The sequence below is a fragment of the Corvus kubaryi genome, unplaced genomic scaffold (assembly GCF_017639235.1).
Source record: "Corvus kubaryi isolate FWS band 111438036 unplaced genomic scaffold, C.kubaryi_AGA036_p1.0 37045, whole genome shotgun sequence".
In the NCBI taxonomy this organism is placed as follows: domain Eukaryota; kingdom Metazoa; phylum Chordata; class Aves; order Passeriformes; family Corvidae; genus Corvus; species Corvus kubaryi.
The window spans coordinates 21,201-42,382 of record NW_024581019.1 but is presented as its reverse complement, the minus strand read 5'-3'; the positions used below and the strand labels follow the sequence as shown (position 1 = coordinate 42,382).

At 59.1% G+C, this 21,182-nt stretch overlaps 3 protein-coding genes across 8 annotated transcripts; 1 reads left to right on the top strand and 2 right to left on the bottom strand.

The window, feature by feature from the left end:
• Positions 1 to 14,863, top strand: ILF3 (interleukin enhancer binding factor 3). 6 transcript variants are annotated; one of them, XM_042020758.1, is made up of 20 exons: positions 1 to 15; positions 2,841 to 2,936; positions 3,022 to 3,248; positions 3,510 to 3,690; positions 3,894 to 4,041; positions 5,365 to 5,456; positions 5,987 to 6,082; positions 7,240 to 7,351; positions 7,634 to 7,731; positions 8,126 to 8,237; positions 8,330 to 8,440; positions 9,025 to 9,224; positions 9,461 to 9,631; positions 9,849 to 9,986; positions 10,250 to 10,426; positions 10,808 to 10,961; positions 11,150 to 11,203; positions 13,325 to 13,663; positions 14,151 to 14,270; positions 14,384 to 14,863. In XM_042020758.1, exons 2-20 carry the CDS (start codon positions 2,934 to 2,936, stop codon positions 14,512 to 14,514), a joined length of 2,664 nt encoding a protein of 887 aa, XP_041876692.1. In that variant the 5' UTR covers positions 1 to 15; positions 2,841 to 2,933; the 3' UTR covers positions 14,515 to 14,863. The 6 variants fall into 6 exon arrangements, with proteins under 6 accessions (XP_041876692.1, XP_041876691.1, XP_041876690.1 ...); XM_042020757.1 differs by having other exon boundaries at positions 14,151 to 14,279; XM_042020756.1 differs by having other exon boundaries at positions 10,805 to 10,961; positions 14,151 to 14,279.
• A 488-nt stretch (positions 14,864 to 15,351) lies between these two features.
• LOC121661038 (beta-1,3-galactosyltransferase 2-like) lies at positions 15,352 to 18,892 on the bottom strand. Its single transcript, XM_042020766.1, has 2 exons — positions 18,304 to 18,892; positions 15,352 to 17,016 (listed from the first exon to the last, which is right to left on the bottom strand). The coding sequence occupies exon 2, from the start codon at positions 17,007 to 17,009 to the stop codon at positions 16,014 to 16,016; it is 996 nt and encodes a 331-aa protein (XP_041876700.1). The 5' UTR covers positions 17,010 to 17,016; positions 18,304 to 18,892; the 3' UTR covers positions 15,352 to 16,013.
• Positions 18,893 to 18,950: 58 nt separating this feature from the next.
• Positions 18,951 to 21,102, bottom strand: QTRT1 (queuine tRNA-ribosyltransferase catalytic subunit 1; the record flags this gene model as incomplete). The annotated part of the gene is made up of 8 exons (XM_042020742.1): positions 18,951 to 19,307; positions 19,390 to 19,474; positions 19,548 to 19,657; positions 19,751 to 19,826; positions 19,911 to 20,049; positions 20,427 to 20,542; positions 20,628 to 20,706; positions 20,790 to 21,102. Coding segments are annotated over 8 exons (1,071 nt in total), but the record flags the coding sequence as incomplete, so codon positions are not given.
• Positions 21,103 to 21,182: the final 80 nt, after the last annotated feature.

The window sequence follows — 21,182 nt, the reverse complement described above, 5'->3', positions numbered from 1 at the left end:
GACAAAATGGCGGCGGTGAGTGAGGGGAGGGTGGGGGGAGGTGGCCGGGCTCCCTCACGGACCCCCCTCAGCAGCGCCCCGAGGGACCGGGGGGGGATCGAGCCGCCGCCCAGAGAACGCGGACGTCGCTAGGGGCTCCCCCCGACTCCCCTCATTTCTCGCCGTCGCCGCTTTGTTCGCGCCGCGTTTGCAAATGGCGGCAGCGCCCGGCGGCCCCCGCGCCCCCTCCTCACCCCCCGCGCCCCCTCCTCAATCCCGGTCCCCGCGCCCCCTCCTCATTTTCGCCCCGCGGCCCTGCACTCGCGTGGGGACGGGGATGGGGGGTTTGAGGGGGGCTGGTCCTTTCCCGACCCCCTCAGCCGCCCCTGGATGGGATGTTGGGGGGGGGGCCTTGGAGGAGGTGGGATCACCCCCCTTGGAGGGGCTTGAAGCCCCTCTTCCCTCTCCCCATCCCACCCCATCCCAGGCTGGAAATTGCAGTGGGATCATCCCCTTTGGGGGGATTTTAGCCCCTCTCCCTCCTCAGGACCAGGATCCTGCTCTCCTCCTCCCCTGAGCTTTTCCTGGCCTTTCCCTCCCTGCTCCCTTACGGTTCCCGCTGGTCCAGCCCCGTTATCCGTGTCCGCTCCGTTTCTGGAGGGTTTAGAGGAACAAAAATCCAGCAATCCCTTCCCGCCGCGGCTGCTCCGCGGGGACTGATGGCTTTGTGCCCCCTCAGTGCGGGGTTCCCACTGGAATCCGCGCTCCCAAGGCTCCCGGATTGCTCCCTGTGAGGGCCATGGTGTCCCGGTTCCTCATCCATCCCGAGCAGGCACCAAAACACAGATAAAAGCGACCAATTCTTTCTAAAAACACGGCCTTGAACCCAAGCGCGGCTTCGCCTGTGTCACACTTTACCACGTTTAGGGCAGGAATCCCAGCCTTTTACATCCTTTGGTTGTTTTTCCCTCCGTCCTCCCAAAAACGCCCCTTGGGAGGCTCGATCTGAGCGCGGGAAGTTTGGTGAATTCCAGCTGGGGGTGGGAGTGGAGGAGGGGGTGAGGCCAAAACCAGGTGAAATTCCAGAGTTTGTCCTGTTTCCAAGGGTTGGGGTCCTGGTTTAACCAATCCTGTGGTTCTTCTCCTCAAAAGACATAAATCTGGTGGTGCTGCAGCATCAGCTCCCAGATTTCTCCCTCCAAAAATCCCAGAAGAGGGATAATGGGAGACTCTCTGGCTGCTGTTGTGATTTTGACTGTAGGAACAGCTGGATGGGATTTCAACCCTTTCCTTATCCAGCCTGGAGAAAATTGAGGGAATTTAAAGGAAAATAACGGAGCATGTGGGGCCTTCAGGGCCCAGCCCGGAGCAGGAGGCACCAGGAGATGCCATGTGGCTCCTTGGGAATGATTCTCCCGGCTCAGCTGGTGCCGGTCGGGGTTTAATTTCAATTAAATCCAGATTTATGGCACTGTTAAGTTATCCTGTGGATGAACTGGCAGGACTGGAATCAGAGGGCTTTCCTTGGAGTGGAACTGTGTGTCTGTGTAGCGGCTCGAGGTTTTTATCCTAAAAATGTGAGCCCCAGCTCTGGGTGAGCTGGACAGCGCGAGCGGGGAATGGCGAGGCTGCAGCTGGGGAGATTCTGGTGGGAAGAGGTGAAAGCGAGCTGCGGTCTGGTTTGGTGGCCTGGGAAATGCATGGAAAGGGGAAGGGCTGCCGTGAAGTGGGGTTTGGTTGGGAGCTTTGGGATAATCCAGGTGGGATCGACCCTCTCCAGGTGGGATTTGCTGTCGCCAGGCAGATTTTGATGGTAAAAGGAAGTGGAGGCAGAGGAGGATGATCTTCCTCATCCTCAGGTGCAGAGGGTCAGCGTTTTCCAATGCTTTTCACTGGAGTTATCCTTGGAGTTATTGGGAAGCTGTCGGGTGTCGCAAGGCCGGGATTGAACCGGTCAGGGGCAGTGGGGGAAACCAGGATTTTAATTAATTAATTTTACTGGGTACAGTTGGTGACCCTGGCTGGAGCAGGTGCTGATCCTTCCCCTGTCCGTGTGGGAACGATGCCGGAGCTGATCCTGGCGAGTGCAAGGCAGTGTCCAGAGGGTGATCCCGGGACACCAGCGGTCCCGCGGGATCCAGGCGTTCCTCTGTTCCGGGGGACAAAGCACTGGAGTTGGAACAGAAGGCTCCGCCGCCCCAGCTGAGGGCGGTTCCCACAAAAAGGCAGGAATTTGATGTCAGTTGGGCTGAATCTGTTGAATTCCAGGACTTTTGAGTGCTGACTTCCCACCTGGATTTGCTGGGTTTATCCCGTTTCCTCCCGATAAACTCAGGGAGGAGACTCAGTGCAGCCTCTGGACTGGTGTTGGTCCTAATGCAGAGCCAACGGGGCGACTTTGGGGCTGTGCCAGGGATTTGGGGTGAAACCAGGGCTGTGGCAGAGGGATCTGTGCTGGGAGCTTCCCGTTAGGATCCCAGAGGGATCTGTGCTGGGAGCTGCCCATGGATACGGCAGAGGGGTCTGCCAGGAGTTGGAAGAGGGGCCCAGCTGGCTCTTCCTTGTTTAATTAATTAATAATTGTCCCAGGGCGGCTGCTCCAGTGTGGAGCAGGGAGCTCTGTCTGGTTTGGAAAAGTCCCATTTCATGGGAAAACCTCTTGGGAATAAGAGGGAATAAGGATCGGATGCTCCAAGGGTCAGTCTGCAGGTGTCAGAGATGTAAATCCTCGGGAGCAGAAGGAGGATTTGGCTAACGAGTTGGTCTGTGTCTCACTGCTGTTCCTGCTTCCAGCTCCCGCTGCTCCAGCGCGTGCCCCAGGCTCCGGCTGCCCCGGCTCACCCGCTCTCTGTCGCTTTCAGATCCCGGAACGCCGCGGTGCTGCAACGCTCCAGTCACCGGAAAAATCCAAATAAACACCTTTGGAGCATTCAGGCAGACAGCAGAAAACAAAAATGGTAAGAGCCGGGCGGATTCCCGGGCGTGGGATGAATATCTGTGTCCCGGCGCTCCCTAAACATTCCCGACCTCCCTTTTCTGCAGCGCCCGATGCGGATCTTCGTGAACGACGACCGGCACGTGATGGCCAAGCACTCGGCCGTGTACCCCACGCAGGAGGAGCTGGAGGCCGTGCAGAACATGGTTTCCCACACGGAGCGGGCGCTCAAAGCCGTCTCCGACTGGATTGACGAGCAGGAGAAGGTCAGCGGGGAGCAGCCGGAGACGGAGTCCATGGAGACGGCGGCCGAGGAGGAGAACAAGGAAGGAGGGTGAGGAGCGAAGCCGCTGCTGGGATCACAGCGATGTCCTCCTTTAGATCCCTAAACTCACTTAGATCCCTAAAAATCCGCTCGCTGGCGGTGGCAGCGTTGTCCTCCCTGGCCGTGGAATCGAGGGGAATTAACTGAGGCAGGGCTGAGGCGACAGTTCTGAGTGCCGGGTTAATCCTCACAGATCCATCCCTCCGGTTGGGTGGGGCGCTCTCCTGGCTGTGAATCCTGCCGTTGTGACCCTGTGCCGTGTTTTTTCAGGGATCAGAAGGCCACGGAGCAGCTGACGAGGACCCTGCGCGGGGTGATGCGCGTGGGGCTCGTGGCCAAAGGCCTCTTGCTGAAGGGGGACCTGGACCTGGAGCTGGTCCTGCTGTGCAAAGACAAACCCACGGCCAAGCTCCTGGAAAAAGTCGCCGATAACCTGGGAGTGCAGCTCGCGGTGAGTGGAGCTGAGCCACCAGGAAAATTCCCTTTGAGATGGTTCTGGTCCCCATGCTCCGGCTTGGAAAAGTCCTTTCCAGAGGCGCATGGCGTTCTTTGGGATTGTTAAATGAACTTTTCCTCGTTGATCATGGAATGGTTTGGGTTGGAAGGGACTTCAAACCCATCTTGTTCCAACCCGTCTCTGTCCCAATGTTGCAGGCGATCACCGAGGACAAGTACGAGATCATCCAGTCGGTGGGAGACGCCGCCATCGTCATCAAGAACACGAAGGAGCCCCCGCTGACCCTGACCATCCACCTGACGTCGCCCGTGGTCAGGGAAGAGCTGGAGAAGCAGCTGGCCGGAGGTACGGCCGGCCGGCACCCGGCATCCCGCGGCTAACGACCGGGAAAGTGCTCTTCAGCTTCAGCCGGAGCCGTGGCAACTCTTGCTGGCCAAATCCAAACCAAATTCCTTCATTGCACCAACCCCACGGAGATCCCAGTTGTGGTTTATCCGGACCGAGCTTCTGAAGCTGAGGAGCACCTTTCACACGGGATTTTGCTCTTCTTTTTTTTTTTTTTTTTTTTTAAGTATTATTATTTTATCCTTTCTTTTGGTTCCACTTGGGCCTTTAGTTCACTAATTCATCATCTCGTTGTATTACTCGTGGTTTGTCCCCAGCCATGTCAGTGCAGTGACATGAAAATAGAAACCAGATTTGTTTAAGAAACCCAAAAAAACCCCTCTTGAAGGCTTCTTGTCCGAGGAGTTGCATGTCCATGAACCGGGATGTTCCGGGATGTTCCCCCGGTGTGTGTTGCAGCAGAACACCGGGTGCTCAGGGCTCCTCCCGAGGCTCTTCCAGCACCTCAGGTTCAGAATTCCGGAAAGCGATGCAGAGTTTTGGATAAAGTTAGCTTCTCCAAATTCCCTTTGGAATCAGAATTCCAGCAACCACTGGTTGTCCGCTCCAATTCCGATGGGCTCCGTAGGGCCGGCGGTTCCCCCGCTCCGCACTAGCCTTATCTAAAACCCTGATCTCGAGCAATTTTGGGCGACTTCAGGCCTTTCCTCAGTTTTGCTGCAGCACAAACCGGGACCTCTTTGTGCTCTTGATTGTTGATCTCTGGTGTTGATCTCTGACCTCGTCTCCGAGCCTTCTAGTTTGTCGATTTTAGGGACGCTGGACCTTTGACCAACAGGACGTTCTCTGTCGCGGGCCGGGGCCGGGGCAGCCATCCTTCCGGGCGGAGGGTTCCCTGGATCCTCGCCGAGCCTCGCCCTTCCCTCCTCCCCACCCGCTGCGCTCCGGATGCGGAGCCGGGATTTCACCCACCTCAAATTTCCCCCTCACCGGCCTCGCCGCCGCCTCTCCATCCATCCAGGATTTCTGTGCCCTCCACCGAGCCTCATGCCCGGTCTCCTCCTCTTCCTCCTCCTCTTCCTCCTCCTCTTCCTCCTGCCAGCGCACATTCCAGCCCATCCCTCCCTGGGAATTGAGCTTCCCCCCGTGTCCAGGCGAGGCCGCGCGGCGGCAGTGCCGCAGCCCCTTCCCTCCCGCTCCCACATCCCAGCAGGATTTTTTGGGAGCCTCAGCTGCCCGTTAGGATGCTGCCTCATCCCCCTCGGCCCGACAGAAGCCCCTTGGTCAAACCGTGCCTTGTCTTCTTATTCCATCCACGACTAGAAACGCTCTCAGTCACCGACTCCCCGGACGTTCTGGACAGGCAGAAATGCCTTGCTGCCTTGGCGTCTCTGCGCCACGCCAAGTGGTTCCAGGTTTGCATTTTGTTCTTATATTTATCTTTAAGTAGAAACATTGGTAAACTCTTTAAGGGGCTGAGTGTTTTTTTGGAGTTGGAGTTTCAAGTGGCCGCTGGCCGCTCGGAGGTGCCGGACTGTGGGCGCTGGAGTGACTTAGGAGCCTTTGTACGGAGCAGCCGCGGAGCTGCTACTTTGTGTGAGGAGTAACGTCCCCTTGGCCAAGACCTTGGTTAAGACCTTGGCCAACCCCTTGGCCAACACCTTAGCTAAGACCTTGGCCAACCCCTTGGCCAACCCCTTGGCTAAGCCCTTAGCTAAGACCTTGGCCAACTCCTTGGCTAAGGCCTTGGCCAACCCCTTGGCTAGGACCTTGGCTAAGACTTTGGCCACCCCTCGGCCAAGCCTCGGCTGTCCCGGCGCGGCTCCGAGCTCCGGGTGCGGGCCCAGGCTCCGGCTTTACCCTCGGCAAAGCAGCACCTCGAGGGAGCGTCGGCGGCGCGGGCGGGCGCTCGGTGAATCCCTGTCTGGTTTGGTTCCGCTTCCAGGCCAGGGCCAACGGGCTGAAGTCGTGCGTCATCGTGATCCGGGTGCTGCGGGACCTCTGCACTCGCGTCCCCACCTGGGCCCCGCTCAGAGGATGGGTAATTCCCCCTTTTCCCGTTCCGGGGGGGTTGGCGGCGTTCCTCCCGAGCTCAGCTCTGCTCTTTCCCAAGGTTCCAGGGCACAGCCCCTTTCCCAAGTTGGGGATTTCTATGGATGAACGACTTTTCTGCACTTAGAGACGCAAATCAAATGTCTGTGGTGCAAAGGGTGTCTCGATTGCCAGCTGACCTTGCCTTATGAGCTCATGTTGTTATCAAACTGGTTATGAATTATCAACTCGCCTTGATATTGAATTGCTTTATCGATTACCAGCTCAGGTTATCTTTGAATTGGTTTATCAATTATCAACTCACCTTACTATCGAGTTGTTTTATCGATCACTTAATCACATTACTATCAAAACGTTTTATCAGCTACCAAATCACATCATTGTCAGTGTTATCAGCTATCAAGTCTTGTTAGTATCAAGATGTTTTCTCAGTTATCAAACCACATCATTATTATTGTTGAGTTGTTTTATAAATTATCAAGTTACCATCAATTATGAAGTATCAAATCATGTTATTTTAAAATATTTTTATTAATTTTCAAGTCTTGTTATCAAATAGTTTTATAAATTATCAAATCACTTTATTGGTTACCAAACCATGCTGTCCTCAAATACCATCATCAATTTTCTTTATCAATTAACAAACGGTTTTATCAGTTATCAAACAGCTTTATCTTATCAAATCACATCACGTATCACACAAATTGTTTTATTAATTGCCACATGACATTGTTATCAAACTGTTTTATCCATTCACAACTTCCACAGCTTGACTTCTCTTCTCCTTTGGGAACCGGAAGCTGCTCTCAGATGGGTCCCTTCCCTGGAGCCCTTTCTTGGAATCCCTTTCCAGGGATCCCTTTTCCTGGAGTGTTTCCTGGGGTCCCTCTGCCAGGATCCCTTTCCAGGAGTCCATTTTCTCAGAGTCCCGTGCCAGGATCTCTCTTTTGGGGCCCTTCTCCCAGGTCCTTTTCCCAGGATCCCTCCTGGGATCCCTCTTCCAGGCCCCCTTTCCAGGGGTCCACTTCCTGCTGTCCCGCTCTTGGGCTCCCTTTTCCAGGGTCCCTTCCCTGGGATCCTCTCCCAGGTCCCTCTCCGGGCTCCACCTCCCCTCTGCCCGCCCTCACTTCCCTCCTTCCCTTGCAGCCTCTGGAGCTGCTGTGTGAGAAATCCATCGGGACGGCGAACCGGCCGATGGGCGCGGGCGAGGCGCTGCGCCGGGTACTGGAGTGCCTGGCCTCGGGCATCGTCATGCCAGGTGAGCCTCGGGCCGCGGCGTTCCCGCGGGAGCGGAGCCGGGAGGAGCGCGGGGGTGCCGGCGGTCGGGAGCCCCTCGTTTCCCGTGGGCCCTCCCGTCCTCTGGAGCCACCTCAGCCCCGTAGAGAGAGGCACCAGCGGAATTTGGCTCCCGGGGAGCGCGATTCCCGCGGCCGATCCCACACAGTCCCGCGGCAATCCGCGCCTTCGGAGCTGCCCCAGGGAATTTAGGGTAGAAACCCGGGATAATTCTCTGCATATCTTCCTTGTTTCCTGCCTTCAGATGGTTCTGGTATTTATGACCCTTGTGAAAAAGAAGCCACTGATGCTATTGGGCATCTAGACAGACAACAAAGGGAAGATATCACACAGAGTGCTCAGGTATAGTGTGACCTCCACCCGGCCCTTCCCAATCCCCGGCTCGCTCCGCTCCCGGCTCCTTCGGCCAGCGTAGATTAGACCCGTGGCCACGCGGCGCTGTGGTCACTCAGTGGCGTGGTCACACGGTCCTGTGGTCACTCGGCGCTGTGGTCACTCGGTGCCACGGTCACTCCACCAGGCCACCCACGTGGGCCCCATAGTTTGGCCACCCAGAGCAAAGAATCAGGTGTTGTGTAGTGAATGGTCCCGACACCCCTTTTTGGGTGAAACTCCCCCAAAAAGAAACTCAATCCGGAGAGTCCCGCTGAGGATGGGTCGGTGCAGGGGGGCTGTGTGGGGGCTGGGAGCAGGGGGGTGTCCGGCAGCTCCCAGTGACCCCCGGTCCTGTCCCCAGCACGCGCTCCGGCTCGCCGCCTTCGGCCAGCTCCACAAGGTCCTGGGCATGGATCCCCTGCCCTCCAAAATGCCCAAGAAACCAAAGAACGAGAACCCGGTCGATTATACTGGTATGTACTGGGAGGGGACGGCCCCACATCCCATCCCGAGGATTTGGGTGGAAAACAGGGGATTTAGGGAGTGCCTGTGCTCATTCCCACAGTTCAGATCCCACCCAGTACCACGTACGCCGTGACCCCCATGAAGCGGCCGATGGAGGAGGACGGGGAGGAGAAATCCCCCAGCAAAAAGAAAAAGAAGATTCAGAAAAAAGGTATTGAGTTAACGAGAGGTAGGTACGGCCTGGGGGGGAAATGGGGTGGAAATTGGGGATACAGGGTGTGGGGATGGGTAAAATAACTTAAAACTGGGAGATTTGTGCTGGGTAGAACTGAAAGCAAGGAGGAAAAGATCGGGACTTGTCTGGAATTGGAAAAGGCTGATGGGAACTGGCCTGAGATAGGAGAAGACCAGTCAGAACTGGTCTGGAATTGGAAAAGACCAATGGGGACTGGTCTGGAATGGGAAAAGACCAATGGGAACTGGTCTAAAAAGAGAAAGACCAGTTGGAACTAGTCTGAGATCGGAAAGTACTGGTCGGGACTGGTCTAAAATGGGAAAAAACTGGTCAGAACTGATCTGCAATTGGAAAATACTGGTGGGAACTGGTCTGGAATGGGAGCAGACCCATGGGAACTGGTCTGGAATTAGCAAATGCCCATCAGGACTGGCCTGAAACAAAAAAATACCAATTGGAACCGGCCCAAACCGGAAAATACTGGTCTGGAATCAGTTTTGCTTCTTCGAAGGAGCCGCCAAACACCCGCAAACTCTCGGTGTTGGTTTTTCCCCGTGCAGAGGAAAAGCTGGAGCCTCCACAGGCCATGAACGCGCTGATGAAGCTGAACCAGCTCAAACCGGGGCTCCAGTACAAACTGGTGTCCCAGACCGGCCCCGTGCACGCTCCCATCTTCACCATGTCCGTGGAGATCGATGGCAGCACCTTCGAGGCCTCGGGGCCATCCAAGAAAACGGCGAAGCTTCACGTGGCCGTGAAGGTGAGTGCAGGATTCGGTGGGAATGGGAATGGGAATGGGAAAACTGCCAGAACCCCTGGGACAGGGTGGGAGCAGCACCGGGAGCTCCCAGCCCTGAGTGTCCATGGAGCACCCGCAGGATTCGGGAATGCCGAGCGCCGGAGAGAGTCAATAAACGGCCCGGAGCAGCTTCCTGGAGAGTTCTCCCGAGCGGGTGGTGCTCGAGTGCGGCTCCTGACCTCCCTCCCGCTCTCCAGGTGCTGCAGGACATGGGTTTGCCCACCGGAGTGGAAGGCAAAGACTCCGGGAAGGGCGATGAGTCGGCGGAGGAGACGGAGACGAAGCCGGTGGTTGTGGCTCCTCCGCCTGTCGTGGAAACGGTGTCAACGCCCACGGCAGCCTCTCCCCCCTCAGATCAGACCCCTGAGGTGGGTGGGGGGACACAGGGAGGGGGGACGTGGCTCTGGGATGGGGGACGTGGGGTGGGACGCACGGCAGCTGTGCTGGTGGTGTTTGTCCGGGTGGCTCCTGGCTAAAACAGGAGGCAGAAGTGGCTTCGTGGGGGTCCTTCCCAAAAAGGTTGGGAAGCAGCTCCGTGTGCGCTGGGGACTTTGTGGGGCTCACCCAGCCTCTCTCCACCTGCAGAACGTGAAGCAGCAGGGACCAATCCTGACAAAGCACGGGAAGAACCCGGTGATGGAGCTGAACGAGAAGCGGCGCGGGCTCAAATACGAGCTGATCTCAGAGACGGGCGGCAGCCACGACAAGCGCTTCGTCATGGAGGTGAGGGGACACGGGACCTCCTGCCCTTCCCAGCAGCTCCAACCCAGAGCTCGTCAGGCGGGAGAAGAGCTTGGAAAGTTGCCTCATCCCCTTCCCAAGAGTTTAAATCGTCAAATCCAAGTGGTTTGGGTTGGGAGAAACCTTTTAAAGCTTGTTAATGGGCAGGGACAGATTGTGACACTTCCAGCTTTGGGATTCCCTGTAGGTCTCCCATCTTTTCCTGCCCTTTCCCACTTAAACGTGTGGTTCTGTCCCTTTCCAAGGTGGAGGTGGATGGGCAGAAGTTCCAAGGTGCTGGCTCAAACAAGAAGGTGGCCAAAGCCTACGCGGCGCTGGCCGCGCTGGAGAAGCTGTTCCCAGACGCTCCCGTTGCCATCGAGCAGAACAAGAAGAAAAGAGCCCCTGTTCCAGCCAGGGGTGGCCCCAAATTCCCAGTCAAAGTGAGTGAAACCCCCAATCCCACAACTCTGGAACGGGAAAAGACTGATTGGAACTGGTCTGAAATTGGAAAATACCAATGGGAGCTGGTCCGGAATGGGAAACGACCTGGGGTCTAACTCGGGATGTAACTCACCGACCGCTGGCTCTGGGGTTTGATCTTTCCTGGGAAGGGGAGCAGAGCAAATGGCTTGGAACCACAAAATCATAAGGTTTTGCTGCAAAATCCTCTGGATTTGGAGGTGCCTGAACTTGGGGTCCACCTCGGTGGCTCTTGTCCTGAGGAAATGGTGCCTGGGGCTCTGTTTTGGGAGGTTTTTTGGGAAATCGCTCATCCCAGCTCCAAGTGACCCCTCTCTCCCCTCTCCTTGTCCCCTCAGCAGCACAACCCAGGCTTCGGCATGGGGGGGGGCCCCATGCACAACGAGGCCCCCCCACCCCCCAACATGCGGGGCCGCGGCCGGGGCGGGAACATCCGGGGCCGCGGGAGAGGCCGGGGCGGCTTCGGCGGCAACCACGGCGGCTACATGAACACAGGTGAGGGCCAGCAGTGCTCCCGAGGGGGCCGAGACCCCCAGGCCCCCCCTGGGCATCAACCTTCCCCTCTGGGATCGCATCCATGGCACCTGGACATTCCAGAACCCTCCGTGGGGGAGTGACCCTCCAAATTTGGGATGTTTCACCCTTGGAATCTCTGTTTATTCCAACATTTTCTTCTGCTCCAGGGGCTGGGTACGGGAGCTACGGCTACGGAGGGAATTCCGCCACCGCCGGCTACAGTAAGTGCCCTTTTTCCACCCAAAATCCCAACGAGCGTTGTCGTGCCGGGCACTAAGAATTCCTGGGAAAATGGCTCAAGGGAGCAGAAGGGGTTTTTTTTTATAGAAAGTACTCCTTGGTTTTTAAGGAAACGGAAGCATTTTGATCAACTTTGTCTTGGCTTCCAGCAAGGTTTTTTTTGTACAAAATCCGAGCCTTTTAATAAATCCCAGAGGTTGGGTCAGACTCCTCTGGATCTTGGGAAGACTTTCCCATGTGGATCTAGTCCAGCCCAGCCTTTTAAAGGTGTGAAATGCCCTGATTTGCTGGAATGTTTGGATTTGCCTGTGGAATCGTGTGTGCTGAAGCAAATCCTTTGTAACACACTGGAATTGTGCTCCACGTCCCAATCCAATGAATATCCAGGCGTTGGGGAGTAGCAGGAATGTGTTGGATGCCTCGGGAAATCCATGGAGTCGTTGGTTGCCATGGAAACAGGCTCTTGGAGCCAAGCGCTCCCTCAGAGCGCTGGAATTGCCTGGAGAATGAAACATCCCCAAAATCAGAAATTGAGGGGAATTTTGGAGTTGACTTGAGTCTCAGAGTCCATCAAATTCCGAGCATTTTGGTTCTCCATTCCTTGTGGTTTGGGTTTAAAATCGTCTTTTTTTGCTGGGTTGGTGGTGCCGTTGTTCCCATCTTTGAGGCCCTTGAGCTAATTCCATGATTAACCAAAAAAGAAGGAGAAGGAAGCTCCAGGTTTAAACTGAGTGACTCCGAGGGGTTCAGTGGATCCTTAAAATAATATTTGTGATAATAATAATTATCCCAGTTTTTTGAAAAAAAAAAAGGCTGTTGGAGGTCCTGACTCTTTATTCAGGAGACAGATCCCATCCTGGATGATCCATAAGTGGTCCTTAAGGTCCCTCTCCCGGGTGGGAAAACTGCCCTTCCCAAGCCACCAGGTGGTGCTGGATGCTTTTATCCCTGGCCTTTGATCTGGGGAGAATCGCAGCTAATCCCGTGGCAAGCATTAAAGCTTCCAAGTTAAACTTGGAATGCTGAGATAAAGGGGAAAATCCGGGAATACTGAGGTGGGAGAGCTCCATTTCCAGCTCTGCAGCTTGAATCCCCACACTCCTTCCGGATCTGAAGCCCAGGATTTTCCCACCGGGATGGCCCAAGGTGACTCTGGTCCAGCAGAGACAAGTTTTGCTCCAACCCTGGAGATAAATTTGTTCCAGAGCCTCGTTCCTGTAGAGTGAATCTGGGATTTTCTGTGGAAGAGGAATAAAAACTTCATGTGGAAAAGGGGACGTGGAGGAGAATCCATTAAACGAGCCCAGAATTAACGGATCCCGGAATTTAAAGCCTCCAGAAGCTCTTGGCAGCACAGCCATGGGATTTGGGCACGGAGCCAGGATTCACCTGGGATCAATCCGGGCGTTCCACACAGAATTGCGGAAGCGAAGCACGTGGAATTTCACTCTCTGGCTCCTTTGTAACCAAATTCCCCGTTTTGTTGTTGGCAGATCCCTCTCGATCCCACAGGGTTTTAGTTGGATTCAGGTGGCTTTTATCCCTCAAAAATAAGTTTAGTTTTTGGATGCTCCCAGTTTTCCATGGAATGGGAACTTCCCAAGCTCCACCGAGCAGGAACTGTGCAGGAAAAAAACACTCAGAGTTTGACTGTGGGAGCCTGAATAAATGAAATTAAACCCAGATGAACTCCGGATCCCAGAGGGAATCACCCAAATCCCAGGAAGATGAACGGTGGAGTCATGTGGGTTCCTCATTCCTGGAACAGGATTCTCCCTCATTCCAGAGCGTCTGTCACTCTGGGATGGTGTTTGGACTTTGTAGGGTCGAGGGATGCCGGGGAGCGACCAACGGGATGGACCCAGATGGGGGGTCCCGCTGGAATCACAGGGATGGATCCAGATAGGGGTTGTCCTGCGGGATTTATGGGGGGTCCCACCAGAGTCACGAGGGGTCTCCATCATCTCCGGATCACCCTCAGCCTCGCAGGACCTCATCCCCCTTCCCGCCACCGGCCCACGCAGCTCCGGAGGGGCTGAAATCCCACCAGGAACACCCCCTCCTGCCACCTCCGGAGCGCTGACCCTCCTCTCTCTGTCCAGGCCAGTTCTACAGCAACGGCGGCCACTCCAACTCGGGCGGCGGCGGTGGCTCTTCGGGATACAGCTCCTACTACCAGGGCGGGGATGGGTACACGGCCCCCGCGCCGCCCAAGCACGGCGGGAAGAAGCAGCAGCACGGCGGCGGCCAGAAGGCCTCGTACGGCTCCGGCTACGCCACCCACCAGGGCCAGCAGCCCTACGGGCAGGGCCAGTACGGCGGCTACGGCCCCGGGCAGGGCAAGCAGAAGGGCTACGGCCACGGCCAGGGCGGCTACTCCTACTCCAACTCCTACAACTCGCCCGGTGGCAGCTCCGACTACAACTACGAGAGCAAATACAGTGAGTGGAGAGGGTGGGAGAGGGAGTTGTGGGTGGGAAACACGAGGTTTGGAGTTGAGGGGTGAGGTTGGGTTTGATCCTGAAGGGCTTTTGGATCAAAGGTGTTGCAGGGTTGGCCCTGGAGGGGATCTGGGTGACCCTTCTGTCCTGAGGCTGGGCTGGGGCAGTTGCGAGGGAGCTCCAAGGGGTTCTTTCTGCCCCTCTAGGAATAAGGGGACGTTTGGGCTAAAAGAGGGGGATTTGGGGCTGGAGCTGGGATGAGTCAATGACAGGGAGAGGGGACAGAGGGGGGTGGGTGCCCCAGCCCTGGGATCATCCCTGCCTCAAAATGTCTTGGCAGGGTTGGATGAAGACCCCTCCGCACCCAAATCCTCCCGGAATTCTGGGATCTTGAGGGGGGCTTGGCTCGGTCAGTTGAACTGGGTGCCCCAACGGTGCCGGGGGTCCCTGCCCACGTTCTCATTCCCACTTTTTCCCCCATTCCCAGGTTACAGCGGCAACAGCGGCCGCAGCGGCGGCGGCAACAACTACTCCGGGGGCGGCTCCTACAACTCCGGCTCCCACGGGGGCTACGGGGGCTCCGGGGGCGGGGGCTCCTCGTACCAAGGTAAGGCAGGTCAGTATTGGCACCCCCCCGCGCCGCCGGGTTTGGGGCCCAGCTCCAGCTCCACGGCGACCCTAATTCCATCCCCTTCCTCCTCCTCCCGGTGCTCTCCGCAGGCGGATACTCCTCCCAGTCCAACTACAACTCCCCGGGTTCCCAGAACTACAGCGGCCCCCCCAGCTCCTACCAGGCGTCCCAGGGCGGATACGGCAGGAACGAGCACAGCATGAGTTACCAGTACAGATAAACCCCCGTGTCCCACCACGCTCCCCCCGGGATTCCCCGGGTTTTATCCCGTTTTCCCCCCTCCCCGTTGCTCTGTGTGACCCGTCACCGGTGGCCGCCCCGTGCCCGCCGCCCCTGGGCCTCTATTTAATGGGTCGTAGTTGCCACAACGACTTGGTCTAAATAGGATTATTATTATTATTTTGGGGGTTTTTTGTTGTTTTTTTTTGTTTTATTTTTTTGTTGTTTTGTTTTGGTTTTTTTCGGGGAAGTCGATCCAATTCCGGAGCCTTTTCCCAGGCCCCGGCTGGGGGACGGGCCCTCGTTGTTCTGCTTTTGTGAAGTGCGTTAAAAAGGAGCTTTTTTCGGTATTTTCTGGCTTTGGTGGTTTCAGTTTTTTTGGGGAAGGGGTTGGGGGGGGTGGAGGAGGTGAATAAACCCAAAATCTGGGATGGTTTGGGCTCCCAACGCGTCGTTCTGCACCTCCAAAGCCCCACATTTGTAGGATTCTCATAAAACCCCCTCAATTCCAAGTATTTGTCCTTTAAAGCCCCAAAATTCAGCATTTGTCCCTTAAGCCCCCTTAAGTTCAGAGTACTGGGGCCGAACTGGGGCCAAACTGGAGGCATACTGGGTTTGAACTGGGGCTGAACTGGGGCTGACCTCAGGGCTCCTTTGGGTGAACCTCATGCTGGTGATTACGGATCGCTCCACGCCAGAGCTGGACTCTGGGAAACACCGGGAACGGCGCCTGGAGCGGGGCATGGCCTGGCAAACACCGGGAACGCTGCTCAGAGCGAGGCACATTCCAGCACCAGGGCCCCTTCCTGACCCCGATCCATTGGGATTGTGGCAGCACTAGGACAGACAAGGCTCCAGCCCCTTTATTAAAATTATTGGATATAACTTAACACAGTGGATCCCAGATCCCAGCAGATCCCGGCCCCATCGATCCTGAATACCGAAATGACTCCGTGGATGGAGCAGCTGCTCCGGCACCAGATCCGGCGGCTCAAAGGGACGGGAACGCCCACGGGGGGACCCTGAGGTTCAGCGGCTGCTCCAGAGCCGGGACCACGCACGGGCAGTGGATCCCAGTGACACTGGGAGATCCCAGTCACAGTCAGAGGATCCCAGTCACAGTCAGTGGAAGGTGACACCGGCAAATCCCAGTGACACTGGTGGATCCCAGTCACAGTCAGTGGAAGGTGACACCAGCAAATCCCAGTGACACCGGTGGATCCCAGTGACACCAGTGGATCCCAGTGACACCGGTGGATCCCAGTCACAGTCAGTGGAAGGTGACACTGGCGGATCCCAGTGACACCGGTGGATCCCAGTCACAGTCAGTGGAAGGTGACACTGGTGGATCCCAGTGACACCAGTGGATCCCAGTCACAGTCAGTGGAAGGTGACACCGGCAGATCCCTGTGACACCGGTGGATCACAGTCAGAGGATCCCAGTCATGGTCAGTGGAAGGTGACACCGGCAGACCCCAGCGCCACCGGCCCATCCCCGCCCTAGGGACACTCCACGGGGACATCGCGGAAGTGCGGCCACACCCGCAGCAGCTCCTTGGGCCCGTAGTGGTGCACCATGACCAGCCGGGAGAAGCGGCACTTGTCGTAGTCCAGCCAGTACATGGTGAAGGTGCCGGCCGGCGGGTCGGTGACGGCCACGCCCAGCGCGTGCAGGCAGATGCCCACGAACGCGTCCTCCATGTTGATGGCTGGCAGCGTCTGCGCCACGGCAAACACGCGCCGTGCCAGGTCCCCCGAGAGGACGTAGCCGGGCCCGCCGCAGTAGGGCGGGTAGGTGTCGTTGGGGTACACCTCGCGGGGCACAAACCACTTGTAGGCGGGGTTCCGCAGCGGCCCCGTCCAGCGGTACACGTAGCCCGTCATGAAGTTGGTCCTGAGAGGATGCAGCAGCCGCCCTGCCAGGAACTCCAGGTTGAGGAAGACGTCGTGGTCGGCCTTCATCACGTAGGTGGCGTTGGGGCAGAAGCGGCTCACCCACTCCAGCCCCATCAGCGTCTTGAGCGTCAGGTTGTTGTAGGTGTCCAGGAAGTCCTGCTGCAGGAGGTCCCCGTGCAGCTTGTCCTCCTCCTGCAGCACCAGGCGCAGCTCGGCGCCGAAGACAGGGTGGACGCCGAGCAGGAAGAGGCGCAGCATGCTCAGCCCCGGCACGGCGCTCTCGTTGCCCCAGGTGCGGCGCACGGCGTCACGCGCGGCCAGGTCGGTCGGGGCCGTCACCACCAGCAGCACCAGGAACGGCGCCCGCTCCCGGCACTTCTCGGGGTGGTTCAGCAGGAATCGGTAGGGGTATGGGTACGGCGGCTGCAGCGGGTGCCGCGGTGGCTGTGGGGACACCGTGGCGTTGCTGGGGCGTGGGGCCGGGCTGGGGTGGACGGTGGTGCTGGGAGGGGACGCGGGGTGCTGGGTGTGCAGAGCCAGCAGGGCCAGCCCCGCGGCCACCGGCAGCAGGACCAGGCGGGAGCTCGGCGGGAGCTTCATGGTTGATCTGTGGGGTGGGAGAGGGGGATTGGGGTGGGCTCGGCACCGGGGAGGGCTGGCACCACCAGAATCCCACTGGCACCACGATCCCGGTGGCAGCCATTCCTGCCGAGTGGGCCTCCTAATCCCAGCAGCACCGCGATCCCACCGGCACCCAAATCCCATGGCCGGGCATCCACCTGGGGCTTGCCGGGTGCCCAAACCCCCCCGTGCCCTCGGACCCCCACCCACAGCACCCACCCCCCTTGCTGGACACCCAACCTGCTGCCCGCGCTCTGTCCCTGCCCGCCCCTCTCCATTACAGGGTCCCTCTGCCCCTCCCTCTCCCATTCCTGGGTCCCCCCTGTGCCCCCTCCTCATTCCCAGGTTTCCCCCCGCATTCCCAGGTCCCCTCTCCCCATCCCCATTCCTGGTTTTCCCCAGGGTCCCCCTCTCCCTCCCCCATTCCAGGTCCTGATAAGGCTCCAGACGCGATAAGGGCAGGAGGTGCCGCCGGGGGCCCGCCAGTTCCACCAGTCAGACCAGTTTGGGGGTCTTGGGGGAGCCCTGGGGGTCCCGGAGCTGAGTCCAGCTCTGCCCAGTTCATCCCAGTTCACCCCTGGCTTTGCCACGCCACCATTCCCAGTTCCCCCCAGTTTGCCCACGTGCCGCGTTCAGCCTTTCCCAGTCCTTCCCAGTTCCCTCAGCCTTTCCCAGCCCCCCCCAGTGGCCCCCAGTTGCTGCTCCCAGCCCTGCCCAGTCACTCCCAGTGTCCCCAGCGCTGTGGGGGGGAGCTGGGTTTGTCTGTCCGGCCACACCCTGGGCTCTGAGGGACAAAGGGACAAAGGGACAAAGGGGAGCTGGAATGGGAACAGCACCACTGGGAACGCCCCATCCCCTCCACCGCACTGGGACCCCCGGGGATCCCCAGAGCCCCCCCAGCGACTCCCGGTTAACCCCAGGTGCTGCTCCCAGCTCTTCCCAGTGACTCCCAGCAACTCCCAGTGTGTCGCAGTCATTCCCAGTGGCTCCCAGTCCCTCCCAGTGGCTTCCAGTTAACCTCAGGTGCTGCTTGCTCTCAGCCGTTCCCAGTGGCTCCCAGTGGCTCCCAGTGTGTCCCAGTTGCTCTTGCGGGCTCCCAGTTAACTTGAGGTGCTACCCCCAGTGTGTCGCAGTCATTCCTGGTGGCTCTCAGCCCTTCCCAGCGGCTCCCAGTGACTCCCAGCAACTCCCAGTGGCTCCCAGTTAACTCCAAGTGCCAGTCCCAGCCCTTCCCAATGCTCCCAGTAACTCGCAGTGTGTCCCAGTCACTCACAGTGGCTCCCAGTGACTGCCAGTTAACTCCAGGTGCAGCTCCCAGCCCCTCTCAGTGCTCCCAGTGCCCTGCCCGCAGTGGCTCTGTGGCCACGGTGCCCAGCGGTGACAGAAATGAGCAGGGACAGGTGACGCAAGTGCCACACCCGGCCCGGGCCACACCCCCCGGGCCACGCCCGCCCCTCCTCAAACTTCCTCCTGCGGCCACACAGGAGCCACCACAGGGGTGATGGGGTCAGACAGATGCCACCAAACAGGTGTCACCGTGGGCACAGAGGTGCCCCCACACGGGTGGCATGGCCACCACAGACAGGCGACACCACGGACACCCAGGTGACACCGTGGGCACCCAGGTGACAGTACGGACACCCGGGTGACACCATGGGCAAACATGTGACACCCATCAGGGCCTGTCCTTGTCTCCTGCAGCCACGTCCCGGCTTGGTGGCACAAAGGGACAAAATCACCATGGGAAAGGGAAGGTCACTGCCAGGCAATCCGGACCAGGAACAACGGGAACATCACTGCTGGGAATTCCTCTCCCCGTTGCCAGGATCCTCCAGAGCTCCTCCCTGTTCCCGAGCCCTCAGAATGTGTCCCCAGCCCCGTTCCCCCTTCCCCAGCCCCACTGGGAGCCGCAGGAGCCGCTTCCCTTCCAGACTCTTTTATTTCACACCTCTTTAAAAAACCCGAAGTAGTAAAAAAAGCCACAAAAAAAATGTATAAAAATGGAACATGGTGGGGGGACAAAGGTGGGGCCTGGAAATTGGGGGGAGCTGGGGGGAATGGGGGAGGTTCCTTGGGAACAGGGGTGGTTCTTGGGGCTCCCCAGGAACCTGGAGGGGGCTCCCCTCAATCCAGGGTGATTCCCACAGACTCCAGAGCCTCCTTTACCCAGAGAGGGGGCCCCCCCCGGCCCCCGTACATCGCGTCCATGAACTCCCGCACGAACTCCGGGAAGCGCTGCTGCAGGATGCTGTCCCGCATGGAGCTCATCAGCTTCATCTGGGGGGGGTTTCCCAGGGGTTAGAGGGGTGGTGGGACCCCCTAAAGACCCCCAGACTCCCCCCAAAGGCCCCCGCCCCACCTGGTAGGCGACGTTGTGCAGGGTGAGCAGGTGCAGCGCGGCCGTGTTGGAGCGGAGCAGCACGTGCAGGTATGCCCGGGAATACCTGGGGGGAGAGAATTTGGGGGGTCAGCCCCAGCCTGGAGACCCCTGAGCCCCCCCCAAAGCCCCCCACCCACCTCTGGCACGTGGAGCAGCCACAGTCGGCGTCGATGGGCCGGAAATCTTTGGCGAATTGGTGATTTTTCAGCTGCAGGGACCCCCAGGGCACCAAGGCGGAACCGAAGCGCTGCAGGGGGGCACAGGGTGGGTTATGGGGGGGTCTCCCAAACCCTGGGGAGGGGTCGGGGGTCCCCAAATCCCGCCCCAGACCCCCCCTTACCGCCGTGCGCGTGGGGAACACGCAGTCGAACATGTCACAGCCCAGCGCGACACAAACCACCAGGTCGGTGGCGTAGCTGGGGGCGAATCGGGGGTGACTCCGGGGGTCTCCCCCAGCCCAGAGGGCTCTGAAGGGGCTGAGGGGACCCCCCCGGACTCACCCCACACCCATGAGGTACCGGGGCTTGTCCCGGGGCAGGTGCTCGGCGCTGAACTTCACCGTGCGCCAGAACCGCGCCTTGTCCTCGCCCCCGCTCAGGCCCCCAATGGCGAATCCCGGCACGTCCCGCTGGGTCATGGCTGGGAAATGGGGATGGAAGACCCCCCCCGGGACCCCCAAATCACCCCTGAACCCCCTGGGATCCCCCAAATCACCCCCGGACTCCCCTGGATCCAACAAATCACCCCTGAACTCCCCTGAGCCACCCAGACCCCCCTGAACCTCCTTGAGCCCCAGTGTGGAACTGGGCACGTCCCGCTGGGCCATGGCTGGGAAACGGGGATGGGAGACCCCCCCAGGACCCCCCAAATCACCCCTGAGCCTCCTGGGACCACCAGAGCTCCCCCAGGACCCCCAGAGCCCCTCCCAAGCAGGGATGAGGCAGAGGAGGATGAGGAAGGCCCGGGGGGCGCGGGGAGGAGGGTGAGGATGGCGATGAGGGTGAGGAAGGCCCCACCTTGGATGCAGCGCAGGCGCAGGTCGGGGTCCAGCCCCCCCTGGATGATGGCAAAGAGCAGCTGCTGCTCCGGCCGGGCGTGAGCGGCCACGCAGCGATCGAGCCACCGCACTGACCTGGGGGGGACGAGGGTCAGGGGGCTCCCAGGGGGTTCCCAGGGGGTCCCGAGGGGTCCCGGGTGGGTCTCAGGGAGGTCCCCACCTGTGCATTGCCTCCTCGACGCGCGGCCCCGTCGTGGTGCTGCTCACGACATCGTCCAGCTGCATCACGATATCAGCACCTGGGGGGGCCGGGGGTCAGCGGGGGCCGGGGACGCCCCCCCATCCTCCCCATCCCCCCGGGATTTGGGGGTCCCAGGCTCACCCAGAGCGTTCTGGATCTCCATGGATTTCTCCGGGCTGAGCAGGATCTCCTCCCCGCCGTGGGGGGGGCGGAACCGGACCCCCTCCTCCGACACCTCCGACAGCTCCAGCAGGGAAACCATCTGGAACCCTCCACTGTCCTGGGGGACCCCGAAAACTGGGACTGAGGGGGGCACGGGAACCCCGGGACACCCCAAAATTGGGGACCGGGGGATGACAGGACCCCCTCTGAGGCTGGGGGGGCTCCCCTCCAAACTGGGGGTCCTGGCGGTGCCACCCCGTAAATTGGGGGTTCTCGGGGAGTCCTGGGGGTGTCACCCTCCCAAATTTGGGGTCCTGGGGAGGTCACCATCCCAAATCTGGGGTCCTGGGGGGTCCCGTCCCCCCCCCCCCC

Excerpts from the sequence above, each read along its gene's own strand:
- ILF3 (XM_042020753.1), top strand. Across the intron at positions 4,042-5,364 it reads GGAGAAGCAGCTGGCCGGAG|AAACGCTCTCAGTCACCGAC; the intron begins GTACGGCCGGCC and ends ATCCACGACTAG. Across the intron at positions 8,238-8,329 it reads GAACCCGGTCGATTATACTG|TTCAGATCCCACCCAGTACC; the intron begins GTATGTACTGGG and ends TCATTCCCACAG.
- LOC121661038 (XM_042020766.1), bottom strand. The coding sequence starts at position 17,009 with ATGAAGCTCCCGCCGAGCTCCCGCCTGGTCCTGCTGCCGGTGGCCGCG.